Genomic DNA, 18,006 nt, shown 5'->3' on the forward strand with positions numbered 1-18,006 from the left:
AAGCACAGTTTTACGATGTACCTATTAATTAGGTACTGGCAACATTTGCAATCAAAAAAGTGATCGCATTGAATTAATAAATTCAAAATTCGAATTTGAATTTCGAACGGAAAATTCCTAATCCAAATTAAAATTATAAATAACGATGAAATTACCTCATTCTTAATAGCAATTACAGCATTCAGCACAAATCATAGGGACATGTAATTTCTTAACGAAGCCGTAATTATGAATTATAATAACTAGGTACCTAGTTAATTAAATATCGTGCGTCACTTTTTGTGGGAAAATAAAAACAATTGAATCAAACCCTGCTTTTTGCTCATTACTGTAATTTCCATAAACGTTTATGGTTCAGTGTTCATTTATTAATGATGGAAGTCCAAGCTTGAGCAATCTTCATTTACCTAGGTAGAATGCTACATCGCTATGTAGCATTCTACCTAGGCTAAACCTTGGAACAGCAGCTGGGTACTACTCGGCGGATTTGGCAGAAAGAATTGGAACGCTTACTTTTTAATCCCCGACCCAAAAAGAGGGGTGTTATAAGTTTGACATGTGTGTCTATCTGTCTGTCCGTCCGTCCGTCCGTCCGTCCGTCCGTCCGTCTGTCTGTCTGTCTGTCTGTCCGTACCCGAGTACGGAACCCTCAGTGCGCGAGTCTGACTCGCACTTGGCCGGTTTTTTGTTTGAAAGGTGGTTTGATCGAGAGTGTTCTTAGCCATAATCCAAGAAAATCGGTTCAGCCGTTTGTCAGTGATCAGCTCTTTTCTAGTTAATGTACCTAACCTTAACTTATCGTCGGTGTTATAAATTATTTATTTGTTCTTGCTATCCCGTAAAATAAATGAGTTCCCACGAGATTTTTAAAACCTGTATCCACGCGAACGAAGTCGCGTGCAATAAACGAACTGTACTTTATCATCTTGGTCAGTTGACTAGTCTCTTCACAAAATGAGAAGGGCTTAAGCCATAGTCCACCACGCTGGTCAAATGCAAATCGGCAGACTTCATACATAGTCGCGAACATGATGGAGAATTTTCAGGGTTGCAGGTTTCCGCATGATGATTTCCTTGATAAAGATAAGCTGCCTTACGGTTTGGTACGATATGCAAACCGATTAGAAAACGTTTAGTAATACTATTTACATGGTTAGTTCGCCTCATATTTAGAATCTATATGTATAATAGGTATGTGTACGGTGGGAGTCTTCGGCCGTGGCTAGTTACCACTAAGCGATTTAGCATTCCGATACGACGTTGTGTAAAAACCGATCAGGGGTATTGGTTTAATTAGCCCGCTTCCGTGTTAGACTGCATCATTTGTCATCACTTACCATCAGATGAGATCGCAATCGAGCACTAGTCCTGTGTGGAATAATTAATGCTAGCGATCTGGTTATCCATCAATAAAATCATGCAAAGTGTCTCTATAGAAGAGTCGTGGGAAACAAGTGAGCACAACAAGTGTAAATTAAAAATTTATAACACCCCCGACATAACATTCCGCGCCTACGATCCAAAGTATCTGAGTTTTCCACCAAAACATCATTTTCAAATAAATATTATGTATTTAGGCAACGTCCATCTTGACAGCTTGACATTTGTCAATTGACATAATATTATGAACCTAACGGTTATGTAACCTTCTTTTATACAAGAAAACTAGAAAAGAGCTGATAACTCTTAAACGGCTGCACCAATTTTTTTGGATTATAGCTAAGAACACTCTCGATCAAGCCACCTTTCAAACAAAAAAAAATTTATTAAAATCGGTTCATTCGTTTAGGCGCTACGATGCCACAGACAGATACACAGATACACAGATACACAGATACACAGACACACAGATACACAGATACACAGATACACAGACACACAGATACACAGATACACACGTCAAACTTATAACACCCCTCTTTTTGGGTCGGGGGTTAAAAACACAATTCAATGAAATAATTCGCTGTTTAATGCAGACTTTATTTATTTTCGTTTTTGCTAAGTTTTTGGGAAGTTGCTATTAAATAATAATTACTTATTGTTCCATTTTCAAATTTTTTGCGGAATAAAAAACCGCAGTCTTCTCAGCTATATTATAAGGGTGCGTTTGGAAGCTTGTAGTTTTAGTTTAAAGTTTAAATAAACTTATAAATCAGTGAGGTACTGATTTTAGAGTTTTCTTACTAATGTTATAAGAAAATGACAGACAAACTTCGTGTCTTTAGGTGCCAGTCGTGAACATAGGGGTTTTTTGTAGAGTAGCACTAAAAATTACAGTCTTTCATTTAAAATAATTTATTTTCCGTCCTTTCTTACAATTTTAATAGCAAAAGATGCAGGTGGTAGTTATTAGGTACCTACTACCTAGTACTCTAAATTTAGTTCAGAGAAAGACATCCGAATAGTGAATCGACATCAATATATCTCCATTAGGTACATCCACATTGTTTTCGTTCTAGCCATTAGAAAATTATTTATCCATTGTTGAACATTGGCCACCTCACGTGCATATGCCATTCTTCCCGGTGTTCAAGTCTTTCTGCTCAAGCTTGGTGATGTGGACCAGCGGGTTACGGGATGGTTATCTTCCAACCTTTCTCCTTCTGGTTCTTCCGTCATTCCAGCAGCAAACTACTCCATCGGTCATATTATGTGGTCTCTGGCCATTTTTATTTCGACCTGTACCCTTTCAAAACTTCATTCAGTTATTCCCGTTCTTTTCCGAATAATTGTCGTGTTTGGCCTATTAATAGTTCGCGATAGTTTGAGATGGCAATAGGGGTATGAGGTGGGGGGACGCCCCGCACACCCCCGCGCGCTCGCCTGCATCGGGTTATTATCCCTCCCTCTGGTTAGGGTCCCTCCCCGACTGCCATTTCAACCTGTCGCGTACTATATAGACATTACCTCTACATATTTACTACTATCATAACTAATATTAATTATGAAGGCGAAAGTTTGTATGTGTGTGTGTGTGTGTGTGTGTGTGGGTGCATGTTTGTTACTCTTTCACGCATAAACTACTGGACGGATTGGGCTGAAATTTAGAATGGAGATAGATTATACTCTGGATTAGCACATAGGCTACTTTTTATCCCGGAAAATCAAAGAGTTCCCACGGGATTTTTAAAAGACTACATCCACGCGAACGAAGTCGCGGGCATCAGCTAGTGACTACAAATTCTCATGTCAGCTTTGCTATTATATAGTGGGGGCTCTCTTATCTTGAAATATAAACAAATCTGAAAATATAGTAGATAGGATTAGAACCGATGACCTTTCGGATTACACTCCAACTCTTGAGCTATTGAGGTAAAATTTCCATACAATTGCACCAGTACATTTCAGGAAAACCTTTGTTAAGTACTCTTGTATTGATCACAATGATCGGTCACAGTAGTTAGGTATTTTCCATGATTGGGCACTTCCCATTATCCGATGTGGGCAAGGTCGCGGCGATCCCATGGACTCATGACAATGGGAGCAAAGTCCGTGTCTGGTGGATTGTAACAAATGAAATGTGGAGTTAAGAAGTACCTACCTACCTATTTTTTAGGGTTCCGTACCTCAGGGAAAAACGGAACCCTTAAATAGGATCACGTCGTTGTCTGACTGTCTGTCTGTCTGTCAAGAAACCAATAGGGTACAGCTATTGACCTAGAATCATGAATTTGGCAGGTAGGTAGGTAAATCAATAATATATTCAATAAATCAATATATTATAGCACAAGTATTAGGAGCGCGAGTCTGACTCGTACTTGGCTGGTTTTTTTACCCGACTACGGCAATGCCAAAAGGAAGGGTTATGATTTTAGTAGTCTATGATGTATGTATGTTTGTATTAAATTCTGCGTGCTTCACAGTAGTGCCTAAATTACTGGGCCGATTTTGATGAATGAGGTGTCAACCAATTCGTTATTATGGTCCGGGTGACATAGGCTACACTTTGTATGAAAGAAATCGACCTGACGGATGTTACATCCACAAACGTGGGGATCTTCAAAATTTTTTTTGCTACTGTGTCGAGTGGGATATGAAATGAACAAGGAAAAAATTCTGAGTTCATAAATATAAATGTAGTGTAATGTTAAAATACACCGAGCGACAGAAAAATAGTTTTACTATATCTATCGGCAGTTCACGGGTAGTAGTATTTTAGCTACAATTTCTTTGGGTTGGAAAATGGAGTGTAGCAGAAACTAGGACTATATACCTACGTCCTACATATGTACTTAAATCTATTGAAGCAGTGATAGCCAAGTGGTTAAGATCCTCCTGTTCGGGGAATCGGAGTTCGACCCCGGACACGCACCTCTAACTCTTCGGATGCATGTGTGTTCACTTCCACACGGCATCGTACCGGAACGCTTGGCGGCACGGCTTTAGCGGTAGGGTGGTAACTAACCCACAGCCGAAGTCTCCCACCAGACCAGACTTGAGGAAGAAATTATTTTCCTAATTTCCTCTGCCGGAAATCGAACCCGAGACCTCCCACTGGTAAGACCATATCCACTCACCATTGCGCCAGCCAGGACATCCGCAGGCTGAGATAATGATGATGACTCTGTGGCTGATCTATTTCTTTGAAAACAGCAACTGCCGAGTTTCTTGCTGGTTCTTCTCGGTAGGAAAGGCATTCCGAACCAGTGGTAGATGATTTTGACGATTCAAAAGAACTTGTAAAAGTCTAATTGAATAAAAATATTTAGAATTTTGAATTTATTGAGGTTAGGTACTTAAATCCTAGTTGTTATCGTAACCTTATGCTCGGTATAAGGTCAATCCTCATCCTGGCAAAGATAAGTTGAAGCTGATCCCGAGTCGGCAGAAATACGGAATAGCTAATGATGACAATTGTGCACTTCCGCGTCTGCATCGGTAAGCAGGTATGCGTTTATGCCCACATCTTTTTTAATCAGCCCGTGAATTATTCAGCTCTCGAGAACGTGTACAGTATCCGTCATGAAAGTTGAAACCCTAAGAACATATTAATTATTGCTGAATATATCTTTTTTTGATAAGGTCCAGTTTAAGAAATTATCTTTAGCATCGACTAATTTGTGAGTTACAGTCGATACTAGAGCTAATTTCTTAAACTGAACCCTTTCAAGTAAAGGTTTTTATATAAATAGATAGAAATAGGGGATGATACCTACTGTTATTGTCGCAAACAGAATGCCATAAGCCTACTTTGTCGTATTAGTTTACAAATTACGAAAAACCAAATAAAATCTGAATTTCGCGGGCAGACCCCTCGCTTGCCCCTTAAGCGGAATTTAGATAATTTCGAAATTAGTGGCACGAAATTAGTTTTACGGCATTTATTTCGTAATGCACGCATTCGTCATGTAAATTCCGCTTTACAGCCAAGCCCGCTCGGCGAATAAAAACACGATTTTTTTCGCAATTTTGTAACACTTCCAATCATATGGAGCTTCCCGCACAATGCCATATCAAATTCCCGCGGGGAAAAATCTGTGATTTGATACAAATAACTAATTTTCTTTCTTTCTTTCTTTAAATATCACGCAGTGTTAAATTCGTGTGAATATTTTGTGCAGTGACGGAGTTGTATGGCGCTCACCGCTTTCGCAGTGCATGCAGGTGAAATTCCGTAATTAGGCGGAAAATAAATCGCGAATAAAAATCGCTGAGCGGGCTAGATCTTTTGGTGGTTCTGTTTTACTTCAATCCGTTGTTCCGTTGCGACGTGATTGAAGGACAAACAACACACACTTCCGCATTTATGTAACATAATGGGTAGTTGTCCTTAACTCGATGAATGAAGCCCTGATAATAATTAACATAATTTTGTATGTAGTGTAATTTTTGCTACGTAGGTCTAGGTATGGATTTAAAAATTCGTTGTAACAATCGCCAACGTCCATACCATGTTGAATACACCGGTTCTCGTCCGATCACCGAAGTTAAGCAACATCGGGCGCAGTCAGTACTTGGATGGGTGACCGCCTGGGAACACCGCGTGATGTTGGCCTTTTTGGTTTTCGGACTGCATCATTTTTGCAAATTTTACTAAAGAACTGTACTACATTCAGAATAGGTATTCAAAATAAAAGGGATAGTCGTCATCATAATATTCAACCCATCGCCGCGCCGGTGCACTACTAAGCACGCGTCTCCTCTCAGAATGAAAACGAATTAGTCAAATTAGTCCGCCACGCTGGCAAAGTGTTGATTGGCAGACTTCACTTTTGAGAACATTAAGGCGAATCTCAGGCATGTCAGGCAGGTTTCCTAACACCGAATAGCATGATATGGAACGCGCTTCCGGCATCATATGTGTACCTTCAAGCTAAGAGTGAATAGGCAACTTCTAGGCAAGCGCGCTCCATCTTAGGCTGCATCATCACTTGCTAGCAGGATTTTGCAGCCAAGCGCTAGTTTGTAAATTAAAAAAAAAAAGATACGTGCCTGGGATCGAACAGCCTCTAGAGGCGGTCGTCTTACCACTAGCTATCACGGCTCTTCTACTTGACTATCACAGTTTTCAGACTCCCTGGCTCAGTGGTCTTATTAGTGGGAGGACCCAGGTTCAATTCCCGGCAGGAGAAATTTGGAATATTTAAATTTCCTCTGGTCTGGTCTGGTGGGAGGCTTTGGTCGTGGCTAGTTACCACCCTACCGGCAAAGCCGAGCTGCCAAGCGATTAAGCGTTTCGGTACAATGCCGTAAGGGGGTATGGGTTTAGTAAAAACTGCCACACCCCTTCCAGGTTAGCCCGCGTCCATCTTACTGTATCATCACTTACTACCAGGATTACAGTCAAGGGCTAACTTGTATCTGAATTAAAAAAAAAGCTCAGACTTGGATTCGTCAGTATCCATACTAATATTATAAATGCGAAAGTGTGTCTGTCTGTCTGCTATATTTTCACGACCCAACAGTTTAATAGATTCTGACGAAATTCGGTATAGTTAGCTTATATCCCGGGTACGGACATAGGCTACTTTTTATCCCGGAAAATCAAACAGTTCCCACGGGATCTTTAAAAACCTAAATCCACGCGGACGAAGTCGCGGGCATCCTCTAGTAAGAAATAAAAGAATGAGTAAGTTCGTAATATTTTATTGATATACGTTGTAGCTACTCACATATACAATGTACAGGGTTGATCGAAATCAGTATAATTACAATATAGACCATTTTTAGGGCATCACTATACTATCAATAAATATTAAACCAACTCTGTACACAAAATAACTGAGTTCAATGAACACGGTAGAGGCTTTATATTTAGTAATCATAATTCTACGCACAAAACTCAAGTATTTTAGAATCATAGATTGATATTTCCAGCGTGAAGAGTTGTTGACAAAATATTAACTTTATGTATAAGTACAGAAGAAAAATCCCCTATGACTCACCAGGCTGTACGGGCTACGACCTTTGCCTTTCTCGAAGAGGACGAATTATTGAACAACTACTTTCTGTACAAGCGTTGAATCGAAATGCGAGTACAGAATGTTAAAAAAAATTGTTTTGTGTACAGTTGGTAATTATTATCAAATTATAAGTATTTAACCACAATGTTATTTTAATTGTGACTATAAATAAAGAAAATTAATATTGACAGTGTAGTCTTACCCTTATTTTTGTATAACTGTATAGTTTGTGCAAAAAAAATATGTAATTTATGATGACAAAATTGTCGTTATTTTGTTTGAACAAGAACCAAGAAGGATTATCAAAATTCTGTAAGATTTTTTTTGCACAAATTATACAGAAATACTATGTTAAAGTGATGCAATACAAAACGACAATAATATACAATAATAAAAACAATAAACATTTTTGGATTAAATGTTCAAATATTAACCCTAAAATACTCTATTAAAGCTAAATTAACACACTCTAGGATATAAGTTAAAATTATTTACAAAATTATACAAACTCCCCTTACTGTATTTTAAATACACTTTCCTTAAGGTGAATCCAGACTATGTAACATTTTTATTATTTTATATAACACGTGTAATATTGTTACATAACATAGGCCGTATTTCTTAGGCACATTTATATAGCAACACACTCATAACTGCAAGCTGTTACAAAAAACTTGACAGTCTGTGTATCTATTTACTTATTGATGTATAGTAAAGGTCTTTAGCAGCAAGTTACGCTATTAATTCAGTGCCTATATTCCTATTAAATAAAAAATTTTATGAATACATATTTTGAATTTAATATAACATGTGATATATCTAATATTGTATAAAAATGTTACACAGTATAGACTCGCTTTTACAATATACATATAATAATATTTTTATTAATATATTAAACATATTCAAATCAGTGTTAAGTAAATCATCGATTAAAAATAGTTCAACACGTTATGGCATGGCACAAAATAAGTGGAAACGAAAACGTGTGTTTTAGTACAATTAATTATTATTATTATTTAACAGAAAACAAAAATTATTGCGATTATTGCTTCGACTAATCGATAAATCGGTGAAAATAATACTAAAAAATAGCCTAGATGTTTAAACGTTGAATTTATAAATAATTCTATGAAGAATTGACATAATATTACATCGCGTGCGAGTCTCACACTCGACTGATTTTCTAATTAGTATCAGTTGTTCTAAAACGTCTTTCGTAAAAAACTTGTTTTATTCAGAAGGATAAAGTTTTGAACCACGTTAAACTAAATATTAGTAAAGTCTTTGTATATTAAAATCAAAACCTATTATATAATTTGGTTTTAACTTGTTTACTATTGAATTAAAACCAAAAAATACCATTCATAAGTGTTGACTTCGTATTTAAGTTAATAATTTCTATATTACTTACTAAGTATATTTTTAACGAAAAATATTATTTTTATACAACGAAAATTAGTACTTTTTTTTATGTAAAGGTATTTAATAGAAAAATCACAATGAAATTAAACATAAATCGTTCAAAAATCGTACGTAAACAAGTCAAGAATCTTTTATTATTCGAGTAAAGTAGTTAAACAAAAGTAAGAAAAAAACTTTTCATGAAAACAGAAAACTCTTTCGAAGAAAAATAAACCACATCCTTAAAATAATAAATGTAAGTATTTTTTGTTACCAAACTTTATATAACTCTGAAAGTGACCTAAGTTGGAAAATGAGATTTCCGATTTAAATTAAAGCCATTTCTTTATTCTTCGCGCAACAAAAAAAAAATACAACTGAAAACCAAAAATCGTCAAAAACTTCTTCGATAAAGTATTAAAGAAAAACATTATTTTTTTCTTTTTTGATAATGTACAAAGTTTTTTGAATAAAGACTACATTGACAAGATTAAAACTAGTAAGTCTCCCATTTTTTTTTTTAAATGTACGCAAAAAAGGCTTTTATTATTTATTAATCTTGTCAAAAGTTAAACCTTAGTTTCTGAAGTTACTAAAAACACAACAAACTTTAACCTTTTTGATTAACATTTTGGGTAAATGGATATCAGATTGAAATATATGTATTCAGAGATGAAGGGGTAAAGGTCGGGTAAGGGTAGTAAAGGAGTGAAAGGACGTGTGTGAATGAAACGTGCGCGTGCAATCAGGCTCAGAGCGAGCTGAGTCCAGAGACGTGGTCGTGCGAGCGCGCGCGCATCCAAACGCGTGACGTCATCACGCGACTATGCGCGCGCGCTTCTAAGGAAGGGGGGATTTGGTCGTACAGGGAATTTGGGTTTGAGATTTAGGACTACAATTTGGATGGAAGCAGGCGTTACTTTGTGGAAGTCCATGATACACAAGGAACAACAAGATTAGTTTGCTAGATCTGTAAAGTATGTTATGGTCAACTGTTGACCAGCTGTGGGCCAATTTAACAACTCTTTATTAATTTAACTGACCTTATGTAAAAGTGTATTTATGAATTTAAAAAAAAAAAAACAATTTTTGTAAAATTTCGAAATGTAGCTAGACAACTTCATTTATAAATACGTGGGTCACTTTAGTTCCAAAATTAATTATGATTTTTGGAAATCCTTGTTCACTTAATATAGTTTTTTAAGTTCTTGTAACTAACTCTTGTTACCGTTTTTAACATTTCGTGGGTTAGATCACTATAATATTAAATACCTCTAACGTTTGCAACGATCGACCTGATATCAATAAGGTTAGGTATTAATAAAGTTCACATTACTCTCGCGGCATGATAGTATATCATCATGTAAGGTTATGTGCACACAAAGCTGCGGCTTAAGGCCGTGTTCACACGCTGTACTTGAAGCCATCATCAGAGGAGTAACAGTGATGGCAGTGCAGGCGCGTCGCTCGCACGCGTATATCCCGTATATACGGCGCTGCACTGTAAAGCCGTGTTGACACGCAGCTAGTAAGGACGTGTTCACACGCAGCTGTACTTGGAGCCGTCGTCGGAGGAGTAGCAGTGGTGGCAGTGCAGGCGGCGCGCGCGCACGCGCACGTCGGCACCGGCGCGCCCGTCGCCGAGCGCGGCGCCGCACACGGCGCACGTGAAGCACCACACGTGGTAGCACAGCGAGAGGGACTCGATTATCATAGCGGCGCCGCGACCTGGGGATAAAACAGACAAGATATCTATAAATGCTGCCTTCATCTTTAAGTGTCTCTGTAATTTAAACAAAAACCTACAGCTCGCTTCGCTTGCGTCAAATCATCATAGTACTATTATATTATCATTGCTTTTCAAGCCTGAGAAAAAAATTATCGCTAGACAAACTGACTCTCATATTTATGCCGCTTATAGGCCTACTTATTACCATGCATATTATTTATCTTATATCCTAGCCTGCCTATTATTATTAGATTAAATTGTCGACAAGTTTTAACTGTCTTGTTCCAAATACACATCGTATATGATGTCTTATACAAAATAACTGCCGAATTTGCTAAAGGAGACACTACTTTCTCCAAGCAAAATAAGAAGATAAGGAGATAGTAAAAGAAACACTTTTACCTAATTCTTCTCCACAGTGAGAGCACTTTCGTCGTCCGCTCACACTCAGCATCTTGTCCTCTCTCGGCTCGGCGCTGCGCGGCACATCTCGCGCCAGCTCCGGCCTTACTGGACGTCTCTCTGGAGTTCTAGATAAATAATAAAATTCCTATATAGTTTTTACTTTTACTATTACTTTTTCTTAAAGTTACATACACTGTACATAAATACGTGTACCGGGTGGAGGTCTGTAAGACAGACCACACGGTCAGGGCGACAGGTTGATAAATATGATAAAAATGATAATAGTGGTTGTCGGCGGACTATCCCAGCCGAGTCTAGCAACACCGCTTTTTGCATCGAGCGAACTGCGAGTTCGCTCGCAGTGCCACGGAACCCCAGTCGCCCCATGTGGTGAGTATAAAATGTAGCCTATGTCACCCGGACCTGTACAAGGAATCAATTGCCATCTCATTCATCAAAATCGGACCAGTAGTTTAGGCGCTACGGTGGAACACACAGAATCTGGATACAAACATACATAGATACATAGACTGCTAAAATCATAACCCTTCCTTTTGGCTTTGCCGCAGTCGGGTAAACAAAAGATGATCTTACGCGTTGTTGAGTTGGTGCGCTCGGAGCGGCATGTCGCGCGAGTAGCGCGGCACGACTCGCGCGGGGCTGCGCTGTTCCTGCAACCGACGCTGCTCCGCTTCCTGCCAATCAAATGCCAAGTTTATTTTATTTTATTTTGAGAAATAAAAATTCCTTACAAACTATATCTCGCCAAACTGCACCGCAGTTTGTTGGCGAGTTACCGCTCAGTAATACTATAAACCGTGCCTTTATCTAGCCTGCTTATCCAATACTGGACGATGCCCGCGACTTAGGCTTTTAAAGATCTCGTGGGAACTGTTTGATTTTCCGGGATAAAAGTTGCCTATGTCAATTACAGGGACGCAAGCTACCTCGGTACCAAATTTCATACAAATCGGTTAAGCGGATGGGTTTTTGGAAATCCTGTGGGAACTCTTTGATTTTCCGAGATAAAAATAGCCTATCTCCGTCCCCGGGATATAAGCTAACCCTGTACCAAACGTCAGAATCGGTTTAACTGTTGGGCCATGAAAAGGAAGCAGATAGACACACTTTCGCATTTAGAATATTAGTATGGATTAAATAATAAATATATACTTACAAACATTAAATTAAGTTGGTATTAAAGCATTAAGTTGGTAAGTATTGTCCTGTCCTAATTGCTAGTAGGATGACCTTGACACCTAACCGCATCTCACTTCTCTCAGTGTGAAGTGCAGTTAGAAGGAAAGGGTGATGCACTATCCTCATCTATAGATGAGGATGGCTAAACCGAGAGCATACCTGTATGAGCCAGTGCTGGTTGTAATTAAAGTTGTGCGGTTTTTGGCGCGCTGGTGGCTGGCGCGTCTGCAGCCACTCCGTGTTTGAGATCAGCTTAGGGGTCGGCGCCGCGCTTAGAGCCTGGAAATTATCAATGCCAACTTTAGAATTATCGTCCGCAACCGATAGACGTCCACTGGACATAACCATAATGATCATAATCATAATTTATTTATTGCAAATACATGTTACAATAGGTGGTACAAAAGTTTCCAGGTCACAGTATATTTACCACTATAATGGTGTGCAATAGTAGTTATTTAAAATTATATTAATTACATGCAGTTATAATGTCCAAAGCAAACATAGAAGGTGGCGGGGAGCGGGTGGATGAAGAAGGCGGAGGACCGTTGTGGTGTTTGGTGGCGCGTTCTTGGAAAGGCCTATGTCCAGCTGTGGACGCATACAGGCTGGTGGATGGATGGATGGACAATATCCAAGTTTTATTGGTAGTTAAAACTCTACTTTAGCGAACTTTACTTTTCTTTATGTAATCACTTTGCAGCGCCCTGACGGGGCTTCATGTTGTAATATTATAATTATTTTCTATTTTGATGTAAAACATGAATGCAAATAAATAAAGAATAAAGAATAAAGAAGTACGACGCATGCATAGGGAGAATGAGAGAGATAACTTGCCTGTAAAGTATGCCTGGTCATATGTTGGTACTGTCCATTCGCGTTGGCAGATTTCTGCCGCAGCTGAGCGGAGGTCCGCTCCACATTCGCGTACTCTACTGCAGACGGCACTCTACTGCTCCTATACAAAAAAATGTTTTTTAAAATACCTGCATTCAATTCTAAACTCGAATAATACGTTACATACCCTAAAAAGCTGTGATAGCCTAGTGGTTAGTCCGCCCCCTAATCGGAGGTCGGGGGTTCGATCCCGGGCACGCACCACTAACTTTTAAGTTATGTGCGTTTTAAGCAAATAAATATCACTTGCTTTAACGGTGAAGGAAAACATCGTGAGGAAACCTGCATGCCTGAGAGTTCTCCATGTTCTCAAAGGTGTGCAAAGTCTGCCAATCCGCATTGGGCCAGCGTGGCAGGCTATGGCCTAAAACCTTCTCATTCTGAGAGGAGACCCGTACTCAGTAGTGGGTTGATTGGATTAATACTCTAAATTATTATTTCTTCATTAAATTCTAAACTCGAATAATACGTTACATACTCTAAATATAATTGTTTTTTAAAATACACGCATTAAATTACAAATTCAAATAATACGTTACGTGCTCTAAATCAAACGCATAAAAAAACTATGGACCAGTAGCATTATCTTCTTTTGAGGGAATTTCAATAAGGATTCCATATTGACATCTTTGATTGATCAATTCCAGAGATCTTAAGAGTTAAAACTAAGTGCTCTGATGATTTTGAACTGTGATAACATCTATACGATAGAATGAAACAGCAAAATTTTACCAACCTCATAGTAATCTCCCTTTCAATGGAATCTCGACTTCTAGGCTTCGGAGGCAGTATGGGTTGAGGAGGTCTCGTCACATTAGGAACAGGTCTCCTCACCTCTGCGTACTTCATCTTATCGTCAAACAAAACCTTCCTGCTTTCTTCCACACCAAAGTGACTTTGAATATGTTCTTCAGACACAAAAGGCTTTCTCTTCATGTTCTCATCCATTGGAACACTTTTAGGGATGACTGGTGGGGGGATATAATTCTCGCTTACTAATAAATTTGGCATTGAATGTCTGTAGTTGTGATTGGTGGGTTTGTTTCTTGGGACTATCGGTTTTTCTGGCACCCCAGTGGTTGATATGTCCTGAACGGATTTCTGGATGATTCTATTTTGGTCTCTCAAAAGGTTTTCTCGTTGTCTTCGCAATTCTTCTTGTTCTAATTGCAGGAGTTCCCGCTCGAAACGCAGGACTTCCTATTGTTAAGTTTGTTTTAGGATTATTAAAGTTTTGATGACGTTATTTTCAGAGTCAAATCCATTATCGACTGGCAATTTTGTAATTCCAAGTTATCTCATCTACTAATTTACAAAAAAATCATATTTCAAAAGCGTAAATTACTTAATTGTGTAGTTGGCAATTGATAATGGAATTAACTTTCTATTAGTTAAGTACTTTTAGTTACAAATTGTTAAAGTGAAAGGAGGCATACATGCAATTTTAAAATTTTAGGGCAATCAGTTTTCGGTTTACATTTTTTCTTAATTTAAAATATTTACAATATGCTATTGTTACTAACTATAGCTAAGCTAAATGCCCCTTTGAAAAATGGTTGGCCTATACAAGCAAGATAAAAATACAGAATATTGATAGCGAGCAACAGAGATAGAAATATTTTCTTAATCATTTTTTCTCTAGCCATTTCTAGCAACTACGACAACTACGAGTGTTGCTAATTTTATTGTACAGAATCCCTAAACTAACTGACACGTCTAAATCTATTGCTACCCTTTTCCACAAGGAGCATTATGAAAGGGATGACAATACATTTAGACTTACCATTACTTGTCATTTTAGTTTAGAGATTTTGTACAACAGAAAGAATCACAATTTTTCATTAGGCACTAAGTATCCTAATGTAAACCGAAAATCATAATTAATACTTAATAAAATGTTATTTGTAATTAAGTATAAAGTTATTTGTAATTTAGTGTAAAGTTATTTGTAATTTAGTGTAAAACAATCACCTTGGTGTGAGCATCGTCAAAGTGCCCGTCAGGCCAATCCTCGTTAGTGCGAGCCTGTAATGTAGCCGCGGCCATCTTTGTTTAATGTTATTTACACACACACACAAATGGCTGATGAAGTTTTGGAACTACTACATGGTATTTTTTTTATTCAGTTGCTTACATTGTTACTTAGGTACGGTATGCGAACCGTACTGACGAGTCAAGACGACCGCGGGGAGGTGAGCGGGGAAGTGGGAGACGCGCCGCATTCCAGCGAGGTGCAAACTTAGCGATGTATTTAAGGAATTACAAATTTTTTTATTTTGTACTAATTGATATTTTTTGGTTGCTTTCTGTTACAAATTATTTTGCTCATAGTAATAATAATAAGGTAGATTTTCGTAAATTTCGTAAAAAGATTTTTTCGTGTTTTGTTACAAATCATGCTTAATTTATTGTTAAATAAAATAAACACTCATGTAGTAGTTCCTAAAGTTATTTTCATTAATGAGGACATAAAAATTAGCAAAAACAAAAAGAATGATCAATGTTCTATATTCAAATATTAAGTGATTCACAGGTATTTGAAAAACAAAAAAAAAAAATAATGTCACATCAATTTTGAATGCATCAAGATAAATACATGCAAAGTGCACTGCAAAAAGCTTTCTACATAAGGTGGCCGTGCAAATAAAAGGCAAAATATATATTTAGATAAATACGTTTATTGATGCCAGAGGAATAAATACTCGTACATAACAGTATTGATAAAACAAATATACTTTTTGTTCTATTTTAAAAACAAACCAATTTTTGAACATTGTAAAGTCATGGAAAGAAAAATTAGAAAGAGATTTTTCACATTACAAGCATTAGAAAGCAGTTTTTGAATTAAAGCAGCCTTAGGCTAAACGCTCATGTCTAATTTTTGTCTATTCAACTTGTCTTTAATTTAATTTATTTATTGACTTTCCATCTCACATGATCTACCATTTCGTATAAAAATAAAATGCCGGTTCCAAAAAGATTTTATGCTAAATCAGTTAAGTAGGAAATTTTATATAATAAATTCAATAAAATAAAATAAACTGACCTTAAAATGGGACATGTGCATTGGGCTTATTATTTGTTGTTTACCAAAACAGTTTTAGTAGGGCTCAGAATCTCTTGAAACAGTAAAACAGATTTGATTCTTTTGTCATGGTGAAACTAACATACAACAAACTGGCATATTATTGTAAATTGAATACTTAAAAAGAGCAACCGCCGAGTTTCTTGCTGGTTCTTCTCGGTAGGAATGGCATTCCGAACCAGTGGTAGATTATTTTGACGATTCAAAAGCACTTGTAAAAGTTTAATTGAATAAAAATATTTTGAATTTGAATTTGAACATTTTAAATTTCGACATAACTTTTAGAGTAAGTAATAGACAAATTGCGTCGCTTGTTGCTGTTTTATACATAAAGTTAAATGTTTTCTTTCTTTTATTTTTACTTACAGAATACTACTAGGTACTAGACTCTAAAGAAACATTTTGTCGGCGAATTTTTGGCCAAACTAGCGAGTTTGAATATAATAAATGCATCAAATCTCTTTAACTGTTTCAAGAGATTGTGAGTTCTACCTGTTTTCCGTATTGTTTTAACTTTTTGGTTTAAATGGAGGTAGGTATTACAAGAAAAAGTCGCTATGTGAACCAACACATCCCGTTTTCCACAATATTAATAGGTTTATGAATTTGCAGAAGTGGTATCCCATAACCAGATTTAATTTACACACCATAACCAAAATTACTTAAGCGTTAATATATTTACTTAATACATATATATTTTTTTTATATTTTACTTTTGTATAACAAAATAAAATTACTGAAAAAATTAATAAACTGCATGTTTTCATTTACTTAAGTACCTACTTAATTATTATTTTCTAAAGTTTTGATTCCTACTTTTCCTAATAGTTCAAAAATATTTAAAAATACACATCAATGAAAATTAACTAAAAATATTTCGACTAAATAACCTTATCATTTATCAAAAACTACTTCATCAGTAAAATAAATAATGCAAAATCAATCAACTATAAGAAAATATCTCTTTTTCATATTGCTTAAGTATTTTAACTATAACCTAAATACAAATAACAAAAATATACTTTCGTATTTAAATATAATATTTGTAATATATAGCTAATTGATTATAAAGAGCTACTGTAACATAATAAATTATATAATATTTAAAGCCCAAATTCTATGAAATACAAGACTTCTATTCATTACAGCTACAGCTTAGCGTTTCGTTTTAAAACTTTAATTTTCCGACCTTACCTGTTGTTTCTGTATTTTTTTGTCCAAGTGGTCTATTTTGGTCTCGTGATTTTCACCGTTTTCGGTCAAGCCGCCGAGTTTGGTGGTGAGGTCTTTGGAAAATGATTCTTCTGTAGTTTTCTTCGCTGCTTCCTCCTCATCTGATGTTACTGTCATTTGTGTGTAAGGCTGAAAAATATAGAAAAGAATCTAATGTCAGTAATTGATAAGCTCATACAGACTCATATAATATGTATCTTAATGGACAAACTAAATTATTGTATTAGGTTAAACAAGAGAAACTTTAAAACTAAAATGCGAGACTACTAAAACTATTATGGAGAAACTGTTCATGTTTTTTATACAAATGATACCTACATGACATTTTCGGAATTTATACGTTGCTTTGGGAGATTTCTTTGACACCAAACTAGATGGAATTACTTATCTCAATTTTAGTCAAAGTTAAAACTATTTATTCAAAATAGGTACCGTTGTACGTTTAATAAATATTATTACTTAATGGTGTTAATTATAAATAAACTTAATCAAACACATAACCCTCCACTGGAGTTCGCTGTAGTCGGGTAATTGAACTACGAGAGTTCCAAAACTATTATTTTTTACTTGTAGTACCTACCTATGTATTTTTGTTTTACATATTCGCTATATTGAATTTGTCTTAACGTCTATACTTCTTTTACCAATGA

At 36.5% G+C, this 18,006-nt stretch overlaps 1 protein-coding gene and 1 non-coding gene across 7 annotated transcripts in view; one reads left to right on the plus strand and one right to left on the minus strand.

Annotated features, from left to right (window-relative positions):
• The first annotated feature begins 5,876 nt into the window (after positions 1-5,876).
• On the plus strand, positions 5,877-5,995 carry LOC123877144. Its single transcript, XR_006798514.1, has one exon. It is a non-coding gene; the product is annotated as a 5S ribosomal RNA (ribosomal RNA).
• A 1,075-nt stretch (positions 5,996-7,070) lies between these two features.
• Positions 7,071-18,006, minus strand: part of LOC123876942 (LIM domain only protein 7) — a 189,746-nt gene continuing 178,810 nt past the window's right edge. For 4 of the 6 annotated variants that reach the window (XM_045923382.1, XM_045923379.1, XM_045923380.1 and 1 more), the window contains 8 exons: positions 17,318-17,485; positions 15,010-15,063; positions 13,775-14,238; positions 12,979-13,099; positions 12,301-12,420; positions 11,536-11,636; positions 10,939-11,066; positions 7,071-10,535 (listed from right to left, as the gene is read on the minus strand). In XM_045923382.1, the coding sequence (XP_045779338.1) occupies positions 10,348-10,535; positions 10,939-11,066; positions 11,536-11,636; positions 12,301-12,420; positions 12,979-13,099; positions 13,775-14,238; positions 15,010-15,063; positions 17,318-17,485 (1,344 nt within the window). In that variant the 3' untranslated portion in view covers positions 7,071-10,347. Of the gene's footprint in view, positions 10,536-10,938; positions 11,067-11,535; positions 11,637-12,300; positions 12,421-12,790; positions 12,814-12,938; positions 13,100-13,774; positions 14,239-15,009; positions 15,064-17,317; positions 17,486-18,006 lie in introns of those variants that run through there. The other 2 variants (XM_045923381.1, XM_045923385.1) reach the window with 2 other exon arrangements.

The sequence above is a fragment of the Maniola jurtina genome, chromosome 22 (genome assembly GCF_905333055.1).
Source record: "Maniola jurtina chromosome 22, ilManJurt1.1, whole genome shotgun sequence".
Lineage (NCBI taxonomy): Eukaryota > Metazoa > Arthropoda > Insecta > Lepidoptera > Nymphalidae > Maniola > Maniola jurtina.